Consider the following 15125-nt stretch of genomic DNA (forward strand, 5'->3'; position numbering starts at 1 on the left):
ATTTGGTCTGAAAAAGATTTTAAGAGGATGAAAAGCTAAGTCATAGACATGGAAAAATATATTCAAATCACTTATCTGATAAAGGTCTTTTATAGAGAATACATAAACAACTCTTTAAACTGAGTAGTAATAAGACAACCTGATTTTTAAAAAATATAATATATATATATATATATATATATATATATATATATATATATATATATATATATATATATTTCAGAGAGGAAGGGAGAGGGAGAGAGAGATAGAAACATCAATGATGAATCATTGATTGTCTGCCTCCTGCACGCCCCCTACTGGGGATCAAGCCTGCAACCTGAGTATGTGCCCATACTGGGAATCTAACTTTGACTCCTGGTTTATAGGTCGATGCTCAACCACTGAGCCATGCCAGCTGGGCGACAACCTGATTTTTTTAAATGGGCAAGAGATTCTAATATACACTTCACTAAAGAATATATAAGGATGACTCTACTATTGGATGGGAAAAATAGAAATTTTACTGGGGAGAAACCTTGCAGACACCACCTTAACCGAATGACCAAGGTTAACATTACCAGTAACGTCACCAATTTATTTTTTAAAGAAGAGATCCTATCTAATAAAAGAGAAACATGGTAATTAGCTGTACCTCCACTACCCTTCCCATTGGCTAATCAGGGCGATATGCAAATTAACTGCGAGCCAAGATGGCGGCTGGCAGCCAGGCAGCTTGAAGCGAACATGAGGCTCGCTTGCTTCAGTGACGGAGGAAGACAACATTCCCCGCCTGCCACTGCCGGCCTCTGAACTTGCAGTTTGAAACATTGTTACAAATATAGAATCTAAACAAACTCCAGAAACCTGCTTTCAGTCAGCTGGGATATTAGAGCTGGAGTTGAAACAGTGTTTCGATGATAGAACCAAAAAAAACCAGATACCTGCTTTCAGCAGCCGAGGCCTCAGAGCTGGAGCCATGCCTCAGAGCTAAAGCTGGCCCAGAATAAAAAAAAAATGAAAAAAAGGAGCGGTTGAGAGCTTCAGTCACCAGCCAGCCTGAAAACAGCCATCAGCCCTTCACCCGGACTAGCCAGGCACCCCAGTGGGGATCCCCATGCTGAAGAGGGTGTGACCAGCTGCAAACAGCCATCAGCCCCTCACCCAGGCTGGCCAGGCACCCAAGCAGGACCCCCACCCTGATCCAGGACACCCTTCAGGGCAAACCAGCCGGCCCCCAACCGTGCACCAGGCCTCTATCCTATATAGTAAAAGGGTAATATGCCTCCCAGCACTGGGATCAGCGTGACAGGGGGCAGCGCCCAAAGCCCCTGATCGCCCCGCGGCTCTGTGTGTGACAGGGTGCGGTGCCCCAACCCCCTGATTGGCCCTGCTCTGTGTGTGACAGGGTGCGGCGCCCCAACCACCCCCCACAGGCTCTGCTCTGTGTGTGATGGGGTAGAGCCTTAACCTCCCCATTGGCCCTGCCCTGAGTGTGACAGGGTGTGGTGCCCCAACACCCTGATCCACCCTGCTCTGTGTGTGACAGGGCGTGGTGCCCCAACTCCCCTATTGGCCCTACTCTGTGAGTGACAGGGGGGAGCTCCTCAATCCCCTGATCAGCCCTGCTCTGTGCATGACAGGGGGGAGCTCCCCAAGCCCCTGATGGGCCCTGCTTTGTGCGTGACAAGGGGGAGCTCCCCAACCCCCTGATCGACCCTGCTCTGTGCGTGACAGGGTACGGAGCCCCAACCCCCCTGATGGGCCCTGCTCTGTGCGTGACAGGGGGCATCGCCCCAAACTCCTGATTGGCCCTGCTCTGTGTGTGACAGGGGGTGGCTCCGCAACCTCCCCATTGACCCTGCCTTGAGTGTGACAGGGGGCGGTGCCCCAACCCCCTCAATCGGACCTACCCTGAGCATGACTGAGGGTGGCATCGCAACCTCCCAATCCGCCCTGCTCTGTGCATGACAGGGGGCAGTGCCCCAACTCCCCAATCGGCACTGCTCTGAGCCCGACCAGGGGCTACACCTAGGGATTGGGCCTGCCCTCTGCCTCCTGAGAGCAGGCCTAAGCCAGCAGGTCGTTATCTCCCAAGGGGTCCCAGACTGTGAGAGGGCACAGGCCGGGCTGAGGGACCCCCCAACCCCCCCAAGTGCACAAATTTTTGTGCACCGGGCATCTAGTTAGATATATAAGAAGGAAAATCAGCAAACCAGCAATAGAGGTATTTCTGTGCTGTTGATAGAATTGTAGACAGATAATTTTCTTTGTAATGTTCTATATTATATTCAAAGTTTCCAACACTTATCATGTATTACTTTTGTTATCAGACCAACTCAACATGTAAATTGATTGAATGAATGAACAAATATACAGGTCTTGCCTTCACAGATGCTATAATTAATAGAGAGAACAGATAAATTATCATGAAACAAAATGCTTTTAGGACAAAATGCATTTAGATACTAGAGAGAAAGAGGCTAAATATCACACGTGTTCAAAGAAGGATAAAAGCAGCAATTGATATAATAGTAAAAAATAAAAAAACTTTAACAGAAGGGCTATTTATTTTTTCTCACTAGCATGAAAGCAGGGACCCTGTCTATCTTATTTAGTTTTATCCATTGTGTCTAACACAAATTTTTTTTGTGGACAGTACAGGTCCATGAATAACATAAAATACAATTCTCAAGTACTTATGTGTTGCTGAATAAATACCTGCTGAATTAAAGTAAACATTATACTAAAATTGAGCAAATATTTGCATCCATAGTGTTCTAATAAAGAGCCAAAATATATATGTAGTGCTCAAGAGATTGTAGGAAAGCTCATCTAGTCTACAATGGAGGGAGTATACTGTAAAAGGTAATGAAAAATAAGGTTACATGAAGGGAAAGATCATGATTGTCCTTGAAAATCAGACAGATGAGTTGAGTTAATAAAATAACAAATGGTGAGTCAATAAATAGTTGTAATGGCAATAATGAAATCTAAAATTTATTGAGCATTTACTATGTGCCAAGTACCATTCTAAATTCATTACATAACTTCTCTCATTTTATCCTCAAAAGAATCTGTTAGGTACATACAACTGGTCCTCTTTTGCCAATGAGGAAATTAAGGCTCAGAAGGTACTACTTGGCTGAAGGTCATACATCTTCAAATTGCAGGTCTAGCTCCAAAGGCCAAGCTCTTAAAGACTCTTTATGAGACCTCCACAAAATCCACAAAACATGTCTGAGGATACCAGAAAGCAGTGAGATCCCATGATATCAAAAATGTATGTTTATTCCATGATCTTGCACTGGAATCAGAAGTATCAGTACAAATTCATGTTTTTAACACAAACACAAATATATATAAATATATGTGTATATATGTACACATATACATATGTATATGTATACACATATAGAGAGAGATGTTTAAAAAATGGATGTGTGTATATGTCCATGTATATATACATATATTTCCTAGTTTTGTCTGCTGAAGAGGCCTAGAAGTAATGACACCCAGCAGCAATGAGCATTCCAAACGTGGAGATCCTGATCTCTAAATACAATTACCCATTTTAAAAAACTATAGCTCCTTGGAGACAGGCGCCAACTGTTAAGGGTTCCTATTGGCCAAATCTGGGATATCTTCAGCAGAAAAAAATAAAGTAAAAATAGCATAAGTCATTATAACACTTAGAATAAAACAAATATCCATAAATTCATACTGCTATAAATAAACAACTAAATAAATAGCAGAGAAGGTAAAGTTATTTGTTACATTTAAAATTAAATTTTAAATTCAAAAAAATGTTAAAAACTGAAAATTACTATTTGGCAAATATCACAGTAATAATCATTTAGGCTAGAATCCTCAATTATATGCTAAAATTAGTGGGCAAAAGTTTGATGAGAAGGATATTTACATTGTCTCACAATATCACACCACATACTCATAAGATTTGCTCACTTTGTAACTACAAAGGGAAAGAAGAGTGTCTTTACAGTGGATAAACCTGGCAGACACAACTTTAACCAAGTTATCATAGTTAATTCAAGGTAAAGAGTCTAATGTGTTGCATATACAGACATCAAAAGCGAAATAAAAACACATTAGAAATTATGTACACACTCTTGCACAGTCACAGAACAGTTACATATATAAACATATGCACAAAAATACATATAGTTGAGTGCATAGAGTTGGATATGATGAGTAGGTAAATTTGTAAAAACAACAAAAATAAACTGGGCATCTTAAGTAAATATACCCTGTTTCGTCATAATAAAAATACACCTGAAAAGTTCAGTATAATTAAATTTGTTATGAAAACTGACTAATTAAAAAACCAATAAGGGAAATCATTCCTCAAAATAACCATCTATGACTAATTAAATTTGTTTTATAAATCTAACCTTTTATATATGAGATTTTATACAATCATATAACCTGCAATAAGCAATTGCTCTAGGTTGCTTTTAAATTACCTCTGTCTATATACACATGCATATAGAAATCAAACTCTGATTATTTTATTCAAATCCTGAATCTATTTGCATTATACCATGCCACTTCTCCTATCATCAGCAGGAAGAGATGTAATCCCATTTTATCATTTCCATTTCATTCCAGTGTCTCTCCCTTCCTCACTAAAAAAAAAAAAAAGTAGCAGAGATCCAAATACTCTGAACAGCAAATAAATATCTATAGAGTACATACATACAAAGGAGGCAGTATAGGAAAGTTGTTAAGGGTAAAGAAATTGGAATCAGATTGCCTTGATTCAAATTCCCAGCTCTACAGTTTATTACCTAAGTGATTTTCAGCAAATTAACCTCTATGACCTATAGCTTCTTGATCTGTAAAGTGGGGACATCAATGGTATATATCTCATAGGTCTTTGGTGAAAATTAAAGATGGCCATGTATATCAGCATATTAGCACAGTGCCTGGCACATAGTAAACACTCAAAAATGTAAGTTATGATAACAATACTGACAAATTCTTTCTATTGAGCAGTATACTTCATAGAGGAAAAACTGTTCCATGGCCCTGAACCACACTACAATCTTTAATGAGCTGTTGCCTCTGATCACAAGGGAGATAGTACATTTAAATTAGAGAGAACTATCTACTGAACACACATACACATAAAACTTACTAACATTTGTACAGTAAGGGTAGTGCAATCTTATACACCATATACATAAAGAAGGAGTGCATATCCTACTGACAGTGAGTCAGTACAGGTATAATTACTTTTATTTTTTTTAATATATTTTATTGATTTTTTACAGAGAGGAAGGCAGAGGTATAGAGGGTTAGAAACATCGATGAGAGAGAAACATCGACCAGCTGCCTCCTGCACATCTCCCACCGGGGATGTGCCTGCAACCCAGGTACATGCCCTTGACAGGAATCGAACCCGGGACCCTTCAGTCCGCAGGCCGACGCTCTATCCACTGAGCCAAACCGGTTTTGGCCAGGTATAATTACTTTTACATAAAAATACGTTATCTCCATCACTAGAAATTACTTTCCAACCTAAAGCTGCTTTTTTCATTTACTGCTAACCTTTCAGCATAAGAGTTAATACTTTATTCCACCTAATATATACTCTACCTAAAAAAATGTTCCACATATTTGTGACATCCCCATTTGGCATGACTTCAAAGATAAAGAAATCACTTAACTGAAAAACAAAGCAATTTAAGTGGCACTGCTCTTCCTGTTATAAAAGTCTCAATACTAGACTACTTCAATCAACAACCAGCCCCACTACCAACCAGTTTACTCTGGATAAGGTCACCAATATCCCCGTCATTAGTATGGAGAGCAGATACCATTCATATCTTTGTGATGATTAAAACATTCATCTAACTATGATATTGATGCATGAAGCAGCAAAAACAAACCCCTGGTTTTATTAAAGGTACAATACCCTAATGATAGAGAAATGTAATATAAAATGTTATTTAAAAACTATATAGGAGGAGCCTGGCCAGTGTTGCTCAGTGGTTGAGTGTTGCCCTATTAACCAGGAGATCATCGTTAGATTCCTGATAAGGGCACATGCCAGGGGTTCAGGCTCAATCCCTAGTAGGGGATGTGCAGGAGGCAGCTGATCAATGATTCTCTCTCATCATTAATGTTTCTATCCCTATCCCTTCCTCTCTGAAATCAATAAAAATATATTTTTTAAAAAAATTATACCGTAGGAAAAAAGGAAAACAAAACAAAACAAAACAAAAAACCCTTCCATGGTGTCTTCTGTAATTTCTTCATGAACACTTAATCTTAAAAAGTTCCAAGAAAATAGGCTCGCTGCCAAGTGTTGTCAACCAAAAAAAAAAATCACATTTTTAATACAATTGGATTTAATATAAATTGATGTATAGTACTTCTGTACATACCTGTATGATTGGTATCTGGTGCACATTTATTAATAGCAATGTCAAAAGAAAAAATTGAAATATTTAATAAAATATCTATAAAATCTTTGCCCTGGGCCAAATCCCATAAGCAGTAAGCATGTACCTAGAAGATGTTTTTAAAAATAACTGTTTTCAACAAAATAATTGTACTTTTATCCAAGAGTCTGTAACTCTATTATGTGACTAAACCTTACTCCATTAAAATGCTCTAAATCAAAAAAGCAATTTTAAGTCATTTATCTACTTTGATGGGGAATAAATTATGGCAAATATAATTTAAAATATTTTATACACATAGCTTTTCAACAGATGTGCTATCATAATTACATGATGTACTCATAATAACATGAAAGATAGCCTTCCTATCTACACACTTTCTGGAAGATAGAAGAAGGGCAATGTTATCTGTGTCATACTGAGTATATAGAGAAGCTAGACAGCTAACTTAAAAGTGGACCCAGATAAACAATAACATATAAAGAATTGATAGTCACTCAACCATGTGAAGGCCTAAGCCATGATCTCATACTGAAGTGTTTTTAAAACCACTTATTATGATCACTTAAATATAACTTTTAAATAATTCGATGCATACTTAATTCTTTTTTTCTTCAACCTTTTATTCCTAAACCATCCACTTTCCCCACAAGGCAATTGTTTTTATTAGTTTCTTGAATATTCTTACAGGGATATTTTACTTTCTAAACTCTTTAGAGGTTGAGTGAAACTAGGGATGATGGGCTTTAGGCTAAAGAACATTTTCTCTGCCAAAGCCATTCATTCCTTACATCTGCCTCTCATACCCAGAAGGATGGTGGGTGGGACTAGCCAGATACCCTTTTAGGAGATTTATAGAGGTTTTAACTCTATATTCCTAAAACAGAGTGGAACTTTGCTCTGTCATTTCACATGTGCATTCTCCTCTGCTCTCTTTTAATCAGAACACTCATTCTCCTTTGAAAAAATATAACATTTCCTTTAAATAGGTGATGGGCAAAACTTCTCAATTTGTTCAGGTGTCTTAGTAAGTTAAAAAAAAAAAAAAAAGTAAACAACAATCGAAACCCCAGAACTTAAAAAAAAAACCACAAAAATCTCAGAAGACTGGAAGCCTGAGGTCATCCTCTTTACTTCATTTTTCCTGGTATGTTACCTGAGCATTTGCAAAAAGGATGCCAAATGGGGAACACAGTCTCTACAGAGGCTCTACTGACCAAAGATTAGGGTAGGTTCAAGTTGCTTAAGGAAAGGGGAAAAGGGAAAAACTTAATGGGCGCCCTTAACACTTTGATGGAAGCTCGAAATTAGAAAAGCCAAAATATCAAACTATAGACAAAGTTTAGAGTGCGTGGGTTGGGTATAGCTAATGAAAAGGTTAGCCAGCAGGCAGGCTGGGAAATACCCCAGGGCTGAGTGACGGTGGGGAGGACAAGTTTTAAATACCTACCAGAGCCTAGTAATCTATTAGCCTTCGTTCTCTGCCCCAGGCTCTGCTCTAGTCCCCAGAGTAGCTAGCTGCAGGAAAGCCAGCAGCCCTATTTTTAAACACTTACACCTCTCCCTTGAATTTCAGAAAGCTTGAGTTACCAGCGTTAAATTTAAATAATGTTTCTTCTTAAACAAGTGAAGACAAATTTGAATTCCCTAGCCAAGGCCAAAGATAAAAGAAGGGAAGGGAATAAAAAGTGATTACAGCATGAGAGTGAGGTGATGAGAAGGGTGGGGGGTTGCGGGGAGAAGGAAGGACTTACCGCAGCCTCTGCAGGCTGCCCCCACAGACTCAGGGCCAGTAAGAACAAGCCGGCTGCCAGGCTGACTCCACGAAGTTTCATTCTTCTCCGGCTCCTGCAGCTCCTTCAGCACCCACACGAAATCCCTGGCTGGCTCTGACCAATTGACATAATCTTGAGGGTTTATTGGGCGAGAGCTAGAGCCTGAGAGGGAGAGCGAGGGTGCCCCAATTGTGCAGGTCGGCTTAGGTGAGGAGAAAAAAGCTTTTAAAGAGTGGAGGGGGAAAAAGGAAGAAGCTATTCTTCCCTCCCCCTCCCCTCCTCAAAGCCGGTCTCTTGGGAGTACTTTTCCCTTCTGTCCAGACTTGCAAACTTTTTCCTCACGCAAATCCCACAGATCTACTTTCCTGCCTGTCTTCCCCCGCACCGCCCCCTCCCCATCAGCTCTGGGGAATTTGAGGATCACTCCGCCACAGCCTTCAGCAGCAACCTGCAAGGGAGTGACGCTCAGTTATTTGGGGGAGGGAAACTCCCAGACCAGATGACTGACCACTGTGAGTGTAACCGAGAAGCTTTTCTATTCGTTCACTTGCACTTTCCGTGGATACTACTCTTCCCTGCCCAGTTCAACTCTCATTGGTGTGAGCACCCAAGCCAATTAGAAATAGACCTGAGTTGGGACTATTTTTTTTAGCGGATGGATCTCATGGAGAACGGATCTTTTTACTGTTAATGATTAGAAAAATTTTGGTCGCTGCTCCTTGAGCTGCCTGTGTTCTTTCTCTTCAACCTGTTGGCAGGGAAGAGTTTCTACATACAACAGAATATGTGAAAATATTAGAAATATATAAATATATTTGTATTAGTAAATATATGCTTATAATCAAAGAATTAAGAAAATGAGCATACCTATATTTGTGTGAATACTTTATTGGGAGCTATATATATATGAGATTTGGGAGCATTCAGTAAATATTAGTAATTATTGTATGGTTGAATGTTATTGAAATACACTCATATATTTTTATTCAGCTACATTGAATGTCATAATATTTACCTCTTATATTGAATTAGCATGAAAGTTATTCACTCTCATTATAGTTGTGTTTCAGAGGGACTTAGGACAGAGAATTAAATAGCTGTCAGGCAATTTTCCTTAAAAATAACACAAACACCTAACTAGAAATATTTATATTGAGTTGATGGCAGTTGTATAGACGTATCCCAAAAAGACATGGACATTACTTTTTTTAATTTTGGTATATAGATTTTTCAAGTACCAACACGTCCAGAAAATACTTGGATGTGGACTCCTTGGAGGGTCTTACAGGGATTTACTGAAGAACTATTCAGAACATTTCTGTTATCTCGGATCCTAGAATTTATAACTTTAGAGTCTTTCAAGGTTTTAGAACTATTTCATGGGGTCCCACTCACCCTTATGTTCTACTCAGTTTAGGGTAGATTTACAACTCCAAGAACTACCAGCAGCAGCAGTGCCACCACCACCCCTACCTCCCAGGAGCTTAGTATAAAATCGGTTGGAATGAGTGTTGTATGCATTTGGGCAAACCTGAAAGGACATGTTGGGGCTCACTTGTCTACATAAAAGTCTCGTGCCTAATCTATATGTGAGTTATGTTGTAACAGTTAACAGTGTCTCATGGGAATGTGTGATGCATAATTGCTTACACCTTAGAGTATAGGTCTCTATGAGCCGTGCATGAAGCTGTGGAGATGCATGGGAATGTTGTGGTAGAGGTTCCCCAAAATGAGAAAGACTACCGGCTGCCCAAGGTAGGGTGAATGATTGACAGCAGACAACCCCGCCCCCTTCCCTTCCATTCCTTCCTCTCTTGGTGCTGGGAACTATCTTTTGAGTGCGGCAAGTTGTAGCGGGCACTGCTGAGCATGTTTCCCTTTAGGGCACTTCTTATCTAGGAGCTGAATTTAGTTTCTACCGAACTGAGCTACTTCTCTCCCCTATCCGGTCCTTCTGAATAAGGAAGCAGCCTGCAAGCATCAGCGGAGCCCAGATGAGCCTGGGCTTCGGAGCCACTTAGCAGTCTCCTGGGACGCTGCTCTGGAGGATCTGAAAGCATGCACCGTGGGTGAGCTGTTGCTGCCCCCGACCTCCTTTCCTCTTTCCTACTTTGGACTATTTTGCCATACGGAGACTATACATACTTGTAGTTCTGTCATTGCAGAGAAAGTGGGGTCAGGCAGCAAAAGAGGGTGGGGGTGTCTGTGGACAGACGCAGGACTCTGGAGCCTAGAGAGCCCATGTTACTCACACTCTCTCCTGTTTCAGGTTGTGGCTACTCCTGATTACGTTCTGCCTGATCGAGAAACTTGCCAGAGCGGTGAGTCTCTTCTAAGGATCCTTTCCCTCCTCCTCCTTTGACCCCCACCTCTGGTGTTTGTGTTAGGGGGATTACAGAGGGCTGCCTCACAAAACGTAGGTCACATCACTCTCATTTGTATTCCTCCTTCTTAGAGAGGAATAGCAGAGTGTCAGGCTAATGCCTTTGGGAATCAGACATATTTCTGTCCCAAAACTTTGTAATGGGTTGGGAAAATAAAAGTAGAAGACACAAGAGACACAGGAACCTTACCAGACGATTTGAGATGACTGACATCTGATGCCTTTCTCTGCATCAGTCTCCGAGGCAGAAGAAATGTAATTTTCCTTGGTCTACAAGAACATGAATTTGGCACACAAATTTGAGAGTTGAAGGGAGCACAAGGAGTGGGACTTGAAAGTGTTGCAAATGTTATAGGAGTTGAGCTTAAGTATTTGTTTGTGAGTCCTTTGGCAGTACACAGTGACAACATCTGGATTTGTCTACCTGAACTGAACTGATAACACTAGGTAATGTTCAATTTCTGCCTGATGTTTTATTTTATTGGTTTTCTTTGTGTTTTATTTTATGTATAAAATTAAAGTGGTTTAGAATAGACAAAAAAGTTTAAAGTTAACATTTAATAATAGGCCGGAGCAATGAGTCTCTTCTCCCGACCCTTTCCCTCCTCCTTTGACTGTTTAGATATCTTACATAAAATCAACTAGTGATTTCAGGCAAAGGAATTTCTGTAGACATTTGCTCAAGAAAAGTCTAATGGACCCCAGAAATTAGAGAGATCTCTAATGGAATTACTAGGATAATTTACCAAAGGTAGTGTGCTCTGAATAATCAGAGATGCTGCAGTTTTCCAGTCTCACTAGCTACTTATGTTCACAGAAATAAAGTTAACTGTGGAGTTCAAATATGAAGTTGTTCCACTATTGACTACTGTTTCACTTCTCTATTTTAAAAAAACAACACACCTCTTAATAATAGCCAGCCATACACTATATAGATAACAAATGAATAAGATATTTACCTTGTGAGTTTTGACAATTTTAACTGATCGGCTCTAATTTACATATTTTAAAATCCTATTTATAAAGCAACACAATTCAACCAATTAAAATTACATAGTACCTTTATGAAAAAAAAAATGATTACATTGTCCTGGTATATGTCTTCAAGAAAATATCAGAATGATGTGAAATAGTTTCCCTTCATAAAAGAGGATGGATGATGTCAGGAATCTTGATTTTTAACATTTTGTGGCCTCTTAACTCAGAATGTCAGCTCTTATGTAAATAAATTCTAGACTTTGTAAATAGATGTATTGATCTAGGGTTATGCACACTTCCCCATCTGATTCCTCCAGTATACAAGTTTAGTTATGTGTTGCCTTGAGGTTTAATACTACATATATTGAAAATGCCAGGTTTTTGTTTTTTTTGTTTGTTTGTTTGTTTGTTTTTTTGTTTTTTTTAATTAAATCTTTATTGTTCAGATTATTACATTTGTTCCTTTTTTTTCCCCCCATAACTCTCCTCCTCCCAGTTCCCGCCCCACCCTCCGCCCTCACTCCCCACCCACTGTCCTCATCCATAGGTGCACGATTTTTGTCCAGTCTCTTCCCACATCTCCCACACCCCTTTACCCCCCAAGAATAGTCAGTCCATCTATGTCCCTGATTCTATTATAATCAACAGTTCATTCTGTTCATCAGATTATTTATTCACTTGATTCTTAGATTCACTTGTTGATAGATGCATATTTGTTGTTCATAATTTGTATCTTTACCCTTTTCTTCCTCTTCCTCTTCTTCAAGGATACCTTTCAGCATTTCATATAATCCTGGTTTGGTGGTGATGAACTCCTTTAGCTTTTCCTTATCTGTGAAGTTCTTTATCTGACCTTCAATTCTGAATGATAGCTTTGCTGGATAAAGTAATCGTGGTTGTAGGTTCTTGGTATTCATCACTTTGAATATTTCTTGTCACTCCCTTCTGGCCTGCAAAGTTTCTGTTGAGAAATCAGCTGACAGTCGTATGGGTATTCCCTTGTAGGTAACTGAGTTTCTTTCTCTTGCTGTTTTTAAGATTCTCTCTTTATCTTTTGCTCTTGGCATTTTAATGATGATGTGTCTTGGTGTGGTCCTCTTTGGATTCCTTTGGTTTGGGGTTCTCCGCGCTTCTTGGACCTGTAAGTCCATTTCTTTCACCAGGTGGGGGAAGTTTTCTGTCATTATTTCTTCAAATAGGTTTTCAATATCTTGCTCTCTCTCATCTTCTGGCACCCCTATAATTCTGATGTTGGTACGCTTGAAGCTGTCCCAGAGGCTCCTTACACTATCCTCGCATTTTTGGATTCTTTTTTCATTTTGCTTTTCCGGTTGGATGTTTTTTGCTTCCTCGCATTTCAAATCATTGACTTGATTCTTGCGCTCCTCTGGTCTGCTGTCGGGCGTCTGTATAATATTCGTTATTTCAGTCTGTGTGTGCTTAATTTCTAGTTGGTTCCCCAATATAAGATCGAGGGTCTTATTAGTTTTCGTGTAGATCTCATTAAGTTTATCGGCAGCTTCTAAACAGTTCTTGAGAGACCTTAAAAGTGTGGTTCTGAACTCTATTTCTTCCATTGACAATTTTGTCCTGTTTCTTTGTCTCCGCATTTTGTTATGCTTCCTTGGTGCACCCCCTAGTGGTCTTTGTTCGCAGTCTTATAGATAAATCTTGATTGTTGTAGCTAATTCCAGGGAGGGTTTGACCTCCAGGCCAAGTGTCTATGAGAATCAGCTGTGTCAGCAGTGAGAGAACTTCTGTCCTCTAGGGAGGTGCTAATCTAGCCTTTGCCTGAGGCTATCCGGCAAATGCCTCTGTGCAGGGCTTGGGCGGGGCGGGTCACACAGGATCAACAGGGTGGGCCGGAGAGAGCAGTTATGGCGGCTCTCAGTCCTGTCCCCAGGGGCTCTGCCTCTCTGAGTCCCAGCACCCGCTGCAAAGCTGGGAGAGAAAGCTGCACTCGCTCTGACCGAAGCCAGACAGTCCCGCTTCTCCCGTTTGAGTCTGGGTCCCTAAAGACTCGCCGGGATCTGGTGCTCAGAGTCTGCGACTCCCTCCCGATTGAAAACAACAACCGCGCCCTCCGCCACCAGCCCGCTCCACGCACTCCGCACCTCAGAATTTGACTTCAGCACTGCGCCTCCTCTGAGTGTCCGTATGCGTTTCTCTTTCCTCCTAGTTGTAGGACTTCCACTCAGCCAGCGTTCCTGTGGTTCTGGGTGATATCCCTTCCGTTTTTTGGTTTCACTTTTGAAGTAGTTGTTCAAAGCAGCAAACTCTGGCGTTAACCTATGCCGCCATCTTGGTTCTCCCTTGAGAACTTGTTGATTTCTGCAGGACCATCCTGCTCTGAAAATGCCAGGTTTTGATTAGTTAACAATTTGTCCAGGAACCTTGCACTTGTGAAAATGTCACACTTGAGCAGAATACCCTCCAGTGAAACCTTTATTTTCAGACTCTGGCTGATCATATTCATTGCACTTTTGGGAAAAACACTAACAAATTATTCTGAATTGCTGAAGACTTCCCACACACTGCACCCTGTCCCTTGATATCCTTATAAGTCAGCAGAGGATGATGCCTTCAATTATTAGAACATGAAGTGTGTCTCCAAAATCAAACACTGCTTCGGTAAGCTTTTTATTCATTGTTCTACAAAGTCACCTGCTGTCAGTGTGATCTTCTTTGGTAAGACTAAAATAAACCTTGAGGTTCCTTGACAGTACTTTCTTCCCTTAAGTCCAGAGCTGCTTCCTTTAATTTTTTGAAAAAATGGAAGAGAAAGAGGAGATACACAGAGTAAGTTCTCAGAAGGTGACTTTTCTGAAGGGAAGTTTTTGTTTTTTTTCCATTGTACTCCTTGTATTGGATTCTCATCTATATTGCCTGTTTCTCATCTTCTACTCTCAAATGCAGTTTATTCTCTGGGTTTGTAAATTTTTTTTACCTTTCTGATGGTTTTAAACATTTTATTTCCCTTACCTCCTTTGACTGATATTAAAAAATAACTATTGTGAATAGATTGACAGGAACTATGTTGTGCTTCATTATGAGAAAATGTCTTCACTGTGAGAGTTAAGTTACCAATAATGGAATATTGGTGAGCATTTAAGATAGATTAATTTAGGTCAGCGGTTCTCAACCTGTGGGTCGCGACCCCTTTGGGGGTCGAATGACCCTTTCACGGGTCGCTTAAGACTATCGGAAAACATATATATATATAATTACATATTGTTTTGTGATTAATTACTATGCTTTAATTATGTTCAATATGTAACAATGAAAATACATCCTGCATATCAGATATTTACATTACGATTCATAAAAGTAGCAAAATTACAATTATGAAGTAGCAACAAAAATAATTTTATGGTTGGGAGTCACCACAACATAAGGAGCTGTATTAAAGGGTCGCGGTATTAAGAAGGTTGAGAACCACTGATTTAGGTGCTTTTGAGTTCCTTCTTTGTCAGAGTTTATAAAGCAGTTCTCTTTATTAAAGGGATGTAAAGGTAAATGTTAAAATCCAGGATTTATAAATGAATTTTCATTAAATTTCTTTTAAAGGAGTGATGATCTTTA

At 39.9% G+C, this 15125-nt stretch overlaps 2 protein-coding genes across 4 annotated transcripts in view; one reads left to right on the forward strand and one right to left on the reverse strand.

Moving 5' to 3' along the window:
• COL4A5 (collagen type IV alpha 5 chain) overlaps positions 1–8559 on the reverse strand; it is a 337925-nt gene extending 329366 nt beyond the window's left edge. The window contains exon 1 of the mRNA XM_059680111.1: positions 8162–8559. Coding sequence (XP_059536094.1) covers positions 8162–8242 — 81 coding nt within the window. The 5' untranslated portion in view covers positions 8243–8559. The remainder of the gene's footprint in view (positions 1–8161) is intronic.
• Positions 8560–10001: 1442 nt separating this feature from the next.
• The window catches only part of COL4A6 (collagen type IV alpha 6 chain), a 402326-nt gene continuing 397202 nt past the window's right edge, over positions 10002–15125 (forward strand). For all 3 annotated transcript variants that reach the window (XM_059680110.1, XM_059680108.1, XM_059680109.1), the window contains exons 1-2: positions 10002–10251; positions 10452–10503. In XM_059680110.1, coding sequence (XP_059536093.1) covers positions 10241–10251; positions 10452–10503 — 63 coding nt within the window. In that variant the 5' untranslated portion in view covers positions 10002–10240. The remainder of the gene's footprint in view (positions 10252–10451; positions 10504–15125) is intronic.

The sequence above is a fragment of the Myotis daubentonii genome, chromosome X (genome assembly GCF_963259705.1).
Source record: "Myotis daubentonii chromosome X, mMyoDau2.1, whole genome shotgun sequence".
NCBI lineage: Eukaryota > Metazoa > Chordata > Mammalia > Chiroptera > Vespertilionidae > Myotis > Myotis daubentonii.